General features: G+C 45.0%; 1 protein-coding gene across 1 annotated transcript in view; it reads right to left on the bottom strand.

Moving 5' to 3' along the window:
• Nucleotides 1-6,112: 6,112 nt before the first annotated feature.
• Nucleotides 6,113-12,685, bottom strand: part of TNC (tenascin C) — a 50,608-nt gene continuing 44,035 nt past the window's right edge. Inside the window, 5 exon segments of the mRNA XM_032233618.1 lie at nt 6,113-7,128; nt 8,387-8,550; nt 9,788-9,949; nt 10,493-10,589; nt 12,360-12,511. Of these exon segments, the coding sequence (XP_032089509.1) occupies nt 7,018-7,128; nt 8,387-8,550; nt 9,788-9,949; nt 10,493-10,589; nt 12,360-12,511 (686 nt within the window). The 3' untranslated portion in view covers nt 6,113-7,017.

Genomic DNA, 12,685 nt, shown 5'->3' with positions numbered 1-12,685 from the left:
CTCTGTCTGTTTCTCTCTGTCTCTCTCTCTCTCATTCTCTCTGTTTCTCTCTCTCTTATTCTCTCTGTCTCTCTGTTCTCTCTCTGTCTCATTCCCCCTCTCTTTGTTTCTCTCTCTCATTCTCTCTGTCTTTCTCTATCTCTCACTCTCTCTCTGTCTCCGTCTCTCATTCTCTCTCTCTCTTTCTATGTCTCTCTTTCTGTCTCTCTCTCTCCCACCCCTTTCCCTCCCTCCCTTCCCCCCCCCCTCTCCCTACACCCACCCAACCACCCATCCACATATCGGAAAGAGGAAGGTTGAGAGTTCACAAAACTAATACTACATAAACAAAACTGTGACCGAATCTGGATGTTCTGCTTTAAATACCACAAAGCTCCTCCCAGAAGGGAACAGGGAAAATAAGTTGTGTAGAGGATGTGCACTGTGAAATTTCTCTGTGACATATGTGGGTATATGCATCTTTTGAGAATTGAATGCAACACAAATTCATTTTAATGTATGTGATTAGTGTACCTTTATAGTGACAATAAAGATTCTATTCTATTCTATTCTATTCTATTCTATTCTTATTCTTATTCTATTCCACTCCACTCTACTCCACTCCACTCCAAATTCTATTCCTATTCTGTGACATGTATGTGGGTATATGAATCTTTTGAGAACTGAATGCAACAAAAATTCATTTTAATGTATGTCATTAGTGTACATTTATAGTGACAATAAAGATTCTATTCTATTCTATTCTATTCTATTCTATTCTATTCTATTCTATTCTATTCTATTCTATTCTATTCTATTCTATTCTATTCTATTCCACTCCAAATTCTATTCCTATTCTGTGACATATACGTGAGTATATGCATCTTTTGAGAACTGAATGCAACAAAAATTCATTTTAATGTATGTGATTAATGTACATTTATAGTACAATAAAGATTCTATTCTATTCCATTCCATTCCACTCCACTCCACTCCACTCCACTCCAAATTCTATTCCTATTCTGTGACATATATGTGAGTATATGCATCTTTTGAGAACTGAATGCAACACAAATTCATTTTAATGTATGTCATTAGTGACAATGAAGATTCTATTCTATTCTATTCTATTCTATTCTATTCTTCCATTCCATTCCATTCCACTCCACTCCAAATTCTATTCCTATTCCTATTCTATAGTGCAAAAATTGCCAAGAGTCTAAACCTTGATCACAAGAGCATGGAGATGCTATGATGATTCTACCAGTTGTAAGTCATCTTTTTGCAGTCAAATGCTCACCGAATGAATGGTTGTAAGTAAGAGGACTTACCTGTAACTCAGATTGAAAACCAGAGTTACATCCAAGTCCCTGTTAGTCTTGGGAATCTCAGATATTTGGGGAATGTGATAACTTTCTTCCAGCACTTGAGGAGGTGTCAGAGGAAGGAAGAGGGAATTGACTTATTCTCCTAAGCACCTAAGGGCAGGACTAGACCTGACAGGTGGAAAAATCCTTAAAGAGAGATCCAACCTAGAATTTAGGAGAAATTTCCTGATACGGGACTATTAATTAATGGAAGATTTTGCCTCCAGGCACCGGGTGCTCCAACACTGGAGGGGTTCAAGAAGAGATTGGACAGCCATTTGTCTGGAATGGTACAGGTTTCCTGCTGGAGCACGGGGTTGGACTAGATGACCTCATTTTTCAACTTGCTATTCTGCATTGGGGGGGGGGTACTGGCGGCTCATTTCTCAAAAGTGGAGTTGCAGTGCCATCTAGTGGCTCTGAATGGACATTTCCTCCCAATTCAAGGCAATTTGGCAAAATACAATAGTTACAGGTGAAATAATATTGGATCACTCATGAATCCAATTCATTGTTTCTTGCAGACGTTTCATTGCCCAGTTAGGTAACCCAATCAGTGCTAGGTGTATTCTGTTGTGTTCTGATAAAGTCTATGCCTCAATTATTGTGCATGATTTTGGGATTATTGACTGGTTAAAACAAGAAATGTAATACAAGGATTTAGAGATATGGTCTCTGTGGGTAGATTGAAAAAAATCATGCTCTGTTCACTTGGAGAAATTCCTCCATTCATCTGGATGGAAGGCAATCGTAATAACCATGATCATGTGCATGAAAAGGTAGTGTAAGGAAAACGCCCCCAAACCAGGACCAGAAATAATGGGTGTAAATTACAGCCCAATAAATTATGTTCAACAGAGCATTGCATAAACCAGGGGTTGTCACACTTAGCAACTTTGAGACTTGTGGACTTCAACTCCCAGAATTCCTCACCAAGTCACGCCATGCTGGCTGAGGACTTCTGGGAGTTGAAGTCCATAAGTCTGGCTCAGCACTTCTGGGAGTGGAAGTCCTCTAATCTGGCAGAAGAACTCTGGGAGTTGAAGTCCCCAAGTTTCAAAGTTGACAACTGCCTTCATTACTTAAGGGGCTATCACACTGAAGAGGGAATTGGAGATGGTTCTCCAACCTTGGCAACTTGTGGACTTCAAATACCAGAATCCCCCAGCCAGCCATGAAGTCTTAGGGTTGAAATTCACATGTCTGGCTGGAGAATTCTGGGAGTTGAAGTCCACAAATCTGATTGAGGAATTCTGGGAGTAGAAGTTTACAAACGAAGTCTTCAACTTGATAACTGTCTTCCAGTAATCGAATGGTTAAGAGGGAATTGACATTCCCCAAAGCACCTGAAAGCAGGACTAGAAATAAAAAGTGGGAAATCCTTAAAGAGAGATCCAACCTAGAACTAAGGAGAAATGTTCTGATTTGGGACAATAGAAAGGTTTGGCCTCCAGAAGTTGTGGGTATTCCATCACTGGAGGTTTTCAAAAAGAGACTGGGCAGTCATTTGTCTGGAATGGTATAGGGTTTCGTGCCTGAACAGGGGGTTGGACTGGATGACCTCCAAAGCTCCCTCCAACTCTGCTATTTTGTCTTTTTGTTACCGGTGGCTCATTTCTCAAAAGTGGGGTTGCACTGCCATCTAGTGGTTCTGAACAGAAATGTCCCATTGAGGCAATTCGGCAAAAGATTATAGTTAACAGGTAGTGAAATAATAGTGGATCACACATGAATCAAACATATTTTGATTTTAACCACCATCTAATGAAACCACAACAGCTGGATTTGGGTCCTCAGTAAATGTACCATCTCGGTGCTGCTTTTGCTACTGACGCAGTTCTGAACAACATCAGAAGTTTCACAGGAAAGTGATGTGAAGTGCTTATTGTGGCATCTTCAGTGCTCTCTGAGCTTGGTGGTTCATTGCAGGCGTTTCATTACCCAGTTAGGCAACCTCATCAGTGCTAGGTGTAGTCATTCCCCGCTGTTGTGTGCTAATAAGCCTATGCCTCAATTCTTGTGTATGATTCAGGGATTATAGTTACAGATAATGAAGATGGTGAAATAATGGTGGGTCCCATTTGAGTTGACTCTCCAAACTTGGCAACTTGTGAGCTTCAACTCCCAGAATTCCTCAGCCCACCATGAAGTCATGGAGTTGACTTGGACTTGGACTTCTGGGAGTTGAAGTCCACCAGTCTGCCTGAGGACCTCTGGGAGTTGAAGTCCACCAGTCTGCCTGAGGACTTTTGGGAGTTGAAGTCCACCAGTCTGCCTGAGGACTTCTGGGAGTTGAAGTCCACTAATCTGGCTGAAGACTTCTGGGAGTTGAAGTCCACCAGTCTGGCTGAGGACTTCTGGGAGTTGAAGTCCACTAATCTGGCTGAAGACTTCTGGGAGTTGAAGTCCACCAGTCTGCCTGAGGACTTCTGGGAGTTGAAGTCCACCAGTCTGGCTGAGGACTTCTGGGAGTTGAAGTTCACAGGTCTTAAAGTTGCCAAGAAATTCTGGCATAAATGATTGATTGTTTTGTCATATTCAGATTACCTGAATCCCAGAAAGTCTTCTGCTGAGCCTAGCAAGGCTTTCGAGCAGGGGTGTCAAACTCACAGCCTGTGGGCTGGATGCGTCACACACTGGCCACCCACACCCCTGCTTTACCAAAGTGGAAAAAAGTTGTGTTACATCACGTGATATCGTGTCATTGTGAGTTTGACACTCCTGCTTTAGAGTCTTCGCAATACATCTGAGCATAACCGATGGGAAATACCCAAGAGGTCCCTCACAGTGGTAGTCTCCTAATCATCTTTCTTGCTCTTCTCTGCATTCTTTCTCCAGTCTCAACAACGTTGATTTTCCACTTAAATTAATCTTAAGAGTTCATCTATCTTAAGTGGAGGTAGTGACAGATTTTATTTCCCTGGGCTCCAAGATCACCGCAGATGTGGACTGCAGCCAAGGAATGAAAAGAGGCTTGCTCCTGGGGAGGAAAGCGATGGCAAATCTAGACAGCAGACTATAAAGCAGAGACATCACCCTGCCAATCAAAAGTGTGTCTAGTCAAGGCTGTGGTTTTCCCAGTTGCAATGGATGGCTGTGAAGGTTGGAGCATAAGGAAGGCTGAGCGCCAAAGAATGGAGGCCTTTGGACTCTGGTGCTGGAGGAGACTCCTGCATTGAGTCCCTTGGACTGCAAGGCCATCCAACTGGTCAGTCCTAGAGGAGATCCACCCTGACTGCTCTTTGGAAGGCCAGATCCTGGAGAGGAAACTCAAGTACTTTGGCCACCTAAGGAGAAGAAAGGACTCCCTGGAGAAGAGCCTCATGCTGGGCAAAAGAAGAAGGGGATGGCAGAGAAGGAGGTGGCTGGATGGGGTCACCGAAGCAGCCAGCGTGAGCTTAAATGGACTCCAGAGGATGGTAGAGGACAGGAAGGCCTGGAGGAACGTTGTCCATGGGGTCGTGATGGGTGGGACACAACTAACAACAACAACAATGTTTTAAGCTCATCCTTCCTTCTGCAACTTCTTAATGCTTTCTCCCTTAGGTTGTATTTCGAAGGATGCGAAGTCATTTGAACGATCCACAATTCTCCTTTCATGTGCCTTTCTGTCTTCTCCTTCCTCCTAAACAAGCTTCTGCTTGTTCAAATAATCTCAGCTAGAGTTTTAATTATGGCTAACCAGGTCCATTACACTTTTAGTCACCCACCGTTACATTGTTCTTCTCCAGATCCTGCAAATTTTCTCAGATTTCAGCCAGGGTTGGGGGCCGTTTCAGTGGATGAGGTGAACCCTGGGAAACTTTAGAGCTGGGCCATGCTGCGGCCTCCAAGGAAGGCTATCGTTGTTTTAAAGAACCCCGAGAAACAAGAGAAGAATCCCCAAGCCTCTCACTGTGCTGCCCGCCTCAATTCTTTGTTCATCTAAGCCTTGCTTCACTGCCCACCCCCTGTTAAAAAAAATTGTGTTGGAAAGGCGGAGGAAGACAAAGTAAACTCTGCAAGTTGGAAATAGCCCAACTTCTTCCAAATGGCAGTAAGGAAGGGGGGGGGATGGCATTTTCTTCTAGTTCTCGTTCCCACCTCCCTATTTCTCTTGGCTTTGTTCAGTTGGAGACAGGGAAAGAAAGAAAGAGAGAGAGAAAGAGAGAGAGAGAGAGAGAAAGAAAGAAGAAAGAAAAACGAAGGAAGGAGAAAGATGAGGGAGGGAGGACAGGAGGAAGGAAGGAGAAAGAGGAGGGATGGAGAAAGGAGGGAAGGAGAAAGGAGGGAAAGAGAGAGGGAGAAAGGAATGAAGGAAGAAGAAAGAGGTGGGGGAAGGAAGGAAGGAGAGAAGAGGAAAGAAGGGAGGAAGAATGGAATGAAGGAAGAAGAAAGAGGAGGGAGGGATGACAGGAGGAAGGAAGGAGAAAGAGGAGGGAAGGAGGGATGGAGAAAGGAGGGAAGGAAAAAGGAAGGAGGGAGAAAGGAATAAAGGAAGAAGAAAGAAGAGGGAAGGAAGGAGGGAGAAAGGAAGGAAGGAAGAAAAAAGAGGAGGGAGGGAGGAAGGGAAGGAAAGAATGAGCCATAGTCCAAGAGACAATTAAAGCTTCTGCTTCATGTCCGAGTGAAACCAGTGTTTTGAATCAAAACTGATCTGCATCCATGTAATATACAAATACACACATACACACAAACACACACACAATTGCACTCCTATTCCAACACAACCTTGGCTTTGCCCACAAAAAGTACAACCCTGGGGCAAAAAAACAACAACTCAGAAATGTCTATAAAAGTAAACTTGTGCTTTTATTTATTAATTAAAAAAATTACAATCAAGACACCGTCCCGTTGGGTTTCCGAAAGCGTGGGCTTCTCTATTTATTTATTTTTTTTACAAAATGACACAAACTTAGCTTATTATTATAATCTTCCTTTCCCCCCTCCACCCCCATTTATATTAATAATATTAATTTTTAGGCTGAACCGTTTCCTCCTGTTTTCCTGGGACGGAGAAATAGACGGACGGACGGACGGATGAAGGGATGGAGGTGAAGAGAGATTCCAGAGAGTTTGGAATGGACACAAAGACGGTTGTGTGAGTGGGTCTTTCATTGTGGCTGGTTTGTTAAGTGAGGAGAGAGGGGGGGGGGAAGAGAGAAATCCTTCCCTTCTGCAGCTCTTGTTCCTCTGAGCCACCCAGAAAAGTTTCAAGTCAACAAAAGCCCTCCAAAAGAGAGAGAGAGAAGGAAAAAAAAAACTGTATAGAAATATATTCCTCCCTCCCTCCCTCCCTCCCCTCTCCAGATTATCTTCTTTGGTGCAAAGAAAGCCATCTATGGACAAGGAAAAAGAATGCTCCTCTGAGCATGTGCTACATTTTGAATACGGCTTTCCCACCCCCAGCCCACCCCACGAAAAGAAGAAGAAGAAAGAAACTGGTCAAAGGGAGCCAAAGTGGGCTCTCAAACAACACAAATGCTTTGGTACACGTTCCCAGCTTCGTCGCCAATCTCTCTCGTTCTCTCTCTCTCTCTCGTTCTCTCTCTTCTCAATTTTTCTTGGGTTGGGTTGGGAGAAAGGCTCTTCTTTTATTATTATTATTATTTCCACCCCTTTGTTCCGTTTTTCTCGGTCAAGGCCAAAAAAAAAAGAAAAAAAAAGGAAAAGGAAAAAGAAGAAAGATCCTTTATGCTCTCTTCTGCCTTCCTTCCAAATTCCTAAAACTGGAAGGCCGTAGCTTCATCTCCGCGAAGGGAATGGAATGCTCGTGGCCTTTCCAATGGAACCAGTTGACGCCCTGCAAAATGCAAAAGAGATAAGGTGAGGTTGGAGGAAGGGATGGTTGGTCAGACCAGGAGTACGGCGGGGAGGGAATGGGGCATCTCATCACAGCCAACTTGCTGCAGCCAACTCCCCATGGCTAACTCACCAAGGTCAATTAACCATCAACTCCCCATGGCCAACTCCCCATGGCCAACTCCCCATGGCCAATTAACCATGGCCAACTTGCCATGGCCAGTTAACCATGGCCAACTCCCCATGGCCAATTAACCATGGCCAACTTGCCATGGCCAGTTAACCATGGCCAACTTGCCATGGCCAGTTAACCATGGCCAACACACCATGGCCAATTAACCATGGCCAACTCCCCATGGCCAATTAACCATGGCCAACTTGCCATGGCCAGTTAACCATGGCCAACTCCCCATGGCCAGTTAACCATGGCCAACTCCCCATGGCCAACTCCCCATGGCCAACTTGCCATGGCCAGTTAACCATGGCCAACACACCATGGCCAACTCACCACAGCCAACTTGCCACAGCCAATTAACCATGGCCAACTCCCCATGGCCAACTCCCCATGGCCAATTAACCATGGCCAACTTGCCATGGCCAGTTAACCATGGCCAACTCCCCATGGCCAATTAACCATGGCCAACTTGCCATGGCCAGTTAACCATGGCCAACTCCCCATGGCCAATTAACCATGGCCAACTTGCCATGGCCAGTTAACCATGGCCAACTCCCCATGGCCAACTCCCCATGGCCAACTTGCCATGGCCAGTTAACCATGGCCAACACACCATGGCCAACTCACCACAGCCAACTTGCCACAGCCAATTAATCATGGCCAACTCCTCATGGCCAGTTAACCATGGCCAACACACCATGGCCATTTTAAGCATGGCCAATCTGCCATGGCCAATTAACCATGGCCAACTCCCCATGGCCAACTCCCCATGGCCAACTCGCAACAGCCAAGACATCACGGCCAACTCACTGCGGGAAAACTCACCGTGGGACACTTTACCAATTCTATTTAATGACTTAAAATGAATAGAAATTCGTTTAACTTTTGCCATTTACGTTTCATTCTGTCCTTCCTTTCTTGAATGATTCTATTCCACCAATTCTTTGATATGAGTGTAACTCTGCAGGACAACCGTGAGTTGGTCACGGCAAGTTGGCTGAAGCTAGTAAGCCTTGGTGAGTGATGTGATAAGGAACATCTTCTAGGCTAATGGATGGAAATGGACTCATCCAGAACAACTTACCTGGCTGTGACTGTTGTCTCCGTACCGACCCATAAGGTTGACCCGATGGCAGTTTTTGTACCAGAATGCCCCTTTGTATGATAAGGCACAATTTGTAATGGCAGAGTCATTGTCCTTGTCAAAGGTAGAGAACGAGCGTCCGTTGTGGTAATTCATGGAATCGCCTGTATGACAGGAAGAGGAGAATGTTTTTGACACACAAATAAGGATAGTCATCTGTTGTGGTCCAGCAGGAGCCATTGGAGCTGCCACCAGACTCCGACAGCGAGGGGCCCTATGAGTCGGCTCTGGAGGATGTGGAGGACCCTGGACAGGGTTCCGACTCCAAGCAGGGCGCAGAGAGGCTGGTTGGCCACCAGGAGGCACCTGAGCCTTGGACCAGTGGGGAGAAGACAAGGGAGAGTGAGCCGGATGCCAGCAGTGAGTTGTTCCTGGATGCCCAGCACCGAAGAGCTAATAGGCGTCAGGAACAGTTGCGCAGTTACAGGAGGTAATTGCACTCGGCTGGTGGTTATTAGGCTCCTCTCCAGACTATAAAAGGACTGCTTGTGCACACGCTCCTCTTGCAGAAGTCAATGCAGGAATTAATGTCGGAGAACATTATTATGAGCTTGGCAGGCTGGATTGCTGCCAAGCCTTATCTGTGCTGGATTGCTGCCAAGGACCTGTCTGTCTGTTAATTAAATGCCATAACTTATCTTTGGCTCGGAGTGTGTGTTGGTGTGGGACAAGGGGGTCAGAACAGTCATCTATTAAGGTCCTTACTATTGCTATTAGGTCATGGAGCACTGGGTTTTCAAACCAAGAGACAGAAGTAGCTAGCAGAAGAGAATATTTGAAGCTCAGGGTTCCCTGCAGATGTTTCATTGGCCAGCTAAGTAACATCATCAATGCCAGAAGGAAGTGGGGTTTACAGAGAGAAGTGGTGGTGGTGGTGGTGGTGGTGGTAGAAGTAGTAGTAGTAGTAGTAGTAGTAGTAGTAGTAGTAGTAGTAGTAAGAGGAGGAAGACTGTGGGGTCTTTGGTGCTTTCTGGGATTGGTGGTTTTCTTGCAGACATTTTATTACCCAACTAGGTAACATCATCATCAATGCTGGAAGTCGAATGGGGGACTTTGGAGAGAAGGAGAAGGGAGGAGGAGGAGGAGGAGGAGGAGGAGGAGGAGGAAGAGGAGGAGGTGGGGTCCACCATGCTTTCTGAGTTCGGTTGTTTTCTTGCAGACCTTTCATGATCCAAGTAGGTAACATCACCAGTGCTGATGATGTACTGGTGGGAAACTGATGATGTTACCTACTTGGGTTATGAAACGTTTACAAGAAAACAACCAAGCTCAGAGAGCATGGAGGACACCAGAGAAATAGCTGCCAATCCTTCTTTTCACCAAACAAAGAGAAAGATCTACCTGCGTCACCACTGTAGCCATCCACTTTCAGCCGATAGCGTGTCCTGGCATCCCCCACCGTGAACTTGTTGTAGAGAGCATAGGCTGTCTCGCCGTGATCGCGCAGATCCACCCTCAGCTCATACGGGCCTTGGGAAGTGATTTTGTGAAGCTTGTCCAACCCTACAAAAACAAAACGATGGGCATTTTTGTGTTAAAGGTAAATCTGCTACTCGTTCCCGACTCTAGGGGGGCGATGCTCATCTCCGTTTCAAAGCCAAAGAGCCAGCACTGTCCGAAGACGTCTAGATGGTCATGTGGCCGGCATGACTCAATGCCGAAGGTGCACGGAACGCTGTTCCCTTCCCACCAAAGGTGGTCCCTATTTTTCTATTTGCATTTTTACGTGCTTTTGAACAACTAGGTTGGCAGAAGCTTGGACAAGTCATGGGAGCTCACTCAGTTACGCGGCGCTAGGGATTCGAATCACCAAACTGCTGACTTTTTATGATCTACAAGCTCAGCGTCTTAGCCACTGAGCCATCGCGCCCCTTATTTTATTTTAGCTTTTTTGTGTTGTTTGTCTCCAACTAGTTGGAATACTAACACCATGGTGAGAAACCTTATTGGATGTTACCCTTGTAGTGAAATATACAGGAGTTTGAAGTACTCCACATTTATTTAGAAGAACCAGCAAGTAACTCAATAAACTTTGTTGTCACCTACCTAGCCAGAATTCATTGTTGGGATCTCCAAAACCACTCTCGTAAGCCCTCCAATTCTGGTAGAAGTTAACATCACCATTCTGCCTTCTCAAAAAGACCTAGGGAAACCCCAATGCAATCATGGTCATTTTAGAGGCTAGTAAACAGGATCTGAACAGGACAGTGGCAAGTACAAGTTATTTAACCCTCCTTAATATGGGTTCTTAATAGAAGAGAGAGTAGAGTAGAAGAGAATACAGAGTAGAGTAGGGTACAGTAGAAGAGAAGAGTAAAAGAGAACAGAATACAGAGTAGAGTAGAAGAGAAGAGTAAAAGAAAAGAGAATACAGAGTACAGTAGAGTAGAGTAGAAGAGTAAAAGAGAAGAGTAGAGTAGAAGAGAAGAGTAAAAGAGAAGAGAATAGAGAGTAGAATAGAGTAGAAGAGAAGAGTAAAAGTGAAGAGAATACAGAGTACAGTAGAGTAGAAGAGTAAAAGAGGAGAATACAGAGTAGAGTAGAGTAGAAAAAAGTGAAAGAGAAGAGAATACAGAGTAGAGTAGAAGAGAAGAGTAAAAGAAAAGAGAATACAGAGTACAGTAGAGTAGAGTAGAAGAGTAGAGTAGAAGAGAAGAGTAAAAGAGAAGAGAATAGAGAGTAGAAGAGAGTAGAAGAGAAGAGTAAAAGCGAAGAGAATACAGAGTAGAGTAGAAGAGTAAAAGGAGAATACAGAGTAGAGTAGAGTAGAGTAGAAGAGAAGAGTAAAAGAGAAGAGAATACAGTAGTGTAAGGAGTAAAAGAGAATACTGAGTAGAGTAGAAGAGAAGAGTAAAAGAGGAGAATACAGAGTAGAGTAGAGTAGAGTAGAAGAGTAAAAAAGAAGAGAATACAGAGTAGAGTAGAGTAGAAGAGTAAAAAAGAAGAGAATACAGAGTAAGTAGAGTAGAGTAGAAGAGTAAAAGAGAAGAGTAGAAGAGAAGAGTAAAAGAGAAGATAATACAGAGTACAGTAGAGTAGAAGAGTAAAAGAGGAGAATACAGAGTAGAGTAGAGCAGAAGAGAAGAGAAGAGTAAAAGAGAAGAGAATACAGAGTAGAGTAGAATAGAATATAGAGTAGAGTAGAGTAGAGTAGAGTAGAGTAGAGTAGAGTAGAGTAGAGTAGAGTAGAGTAGAGTAGAGTAGAGTAAAGTAGAGTATGGAATGGAGCTGGAGTGGACCTTGGAGGTCTTCAAATCCAGCCCTCTGCTCAAGCAGGAGACCCTCTATCACCATCTCAGACAAAAGTTCTAGTGATGAAGCACCTACAATTTCTGAAGGCAACTTCCGTTCCACTGGTTAATTGTCCTCCCTGTTAGTGTTAGTATGTGCCAGTTGTTCCCCACTCTAGGGGGCGGTGCTCATCTCCGTTTCAAAGCCGAAGAGTCAGCGCTGTCCGAAGACGTCTCCATGGTCATGTGGCCAGCATGACTCAACGCCGAGGCACATGGAACGCTGTTCCCTTCACACCAAAGGTGGCTCCTGTTTTTCTACTTGCATTTTTTACGTGCTTTCCAACTGCTAGGTTGGCAGAAGCTGGGACGAATCACAGGAGCTCACTCCGTTACACGGTGCTAGGGATTCGAACCTCTGAACTACCAACCTTTCTGATTGACAAGCTCGGCGTCTTAGCCGCTGAGCCAGTGCGTGCCAACCTTGCAGAGATCCAAAGATCCAACTCCACCTAAAGACTCTCCAGTATGGGCTTCATACACAGAGAAGAGAAGGAATGGCAGGAGTCCCTCTGAAGTGTGGGAGAAGCTTCTACCCTTTCTTAGGTTCTCCTTGAACTGGTGCAAGTCACCCAAAAACACTTGAAGAAGGGAGGAAAAAAGCCAGAGAGAGAAATACGTACAATCCATCCGCCTCCGTCGGAACTCATGTCGCAGTAGACTTCCAACGGCTGACTTTGGTTGCCATTGAGATAGATGGTGTACAACCCAGAAGCGACTTCCCCATTCAGAAGAGCTTGGGAACAATCCTTGGGGTAAGGATAGAGAAGTCCAGCTGCAGAGGAAGGAAGGGAAGTCAGGGGATGTTGCAAAGAGGGACTCTTGCGTTCTCCTCCTCCTCCTCCTCCTCCTCCTCCTCCTCCTCCTCTTTTCCTTCTTAAGCCTTTTCCTCCTTTCTGCTTCCTCTTCTTCCATCTCCCCCTCTCCATTCTTCCTCCTCCTCCTTCCT

Source organism: Thamnophis elegans, chromosome 16 (assembly GCF_009769535.1).
Source record: "Thamnophis elegans isolate rThaEle1 chromosome 16, rThaEle1.pri, whole genome shotgun sequence".
NCBI lineage: Eukaryota > Metazoa > Chordata > Lepidosauria > Squamata > Colubridae > Thamnophis > Thamnophis elegans.
The sequence above is the reverse complement of the archived record's forward strand: the minus strand, read 5'-3'. Positions and strand labels throughout refer to the sequence as shown.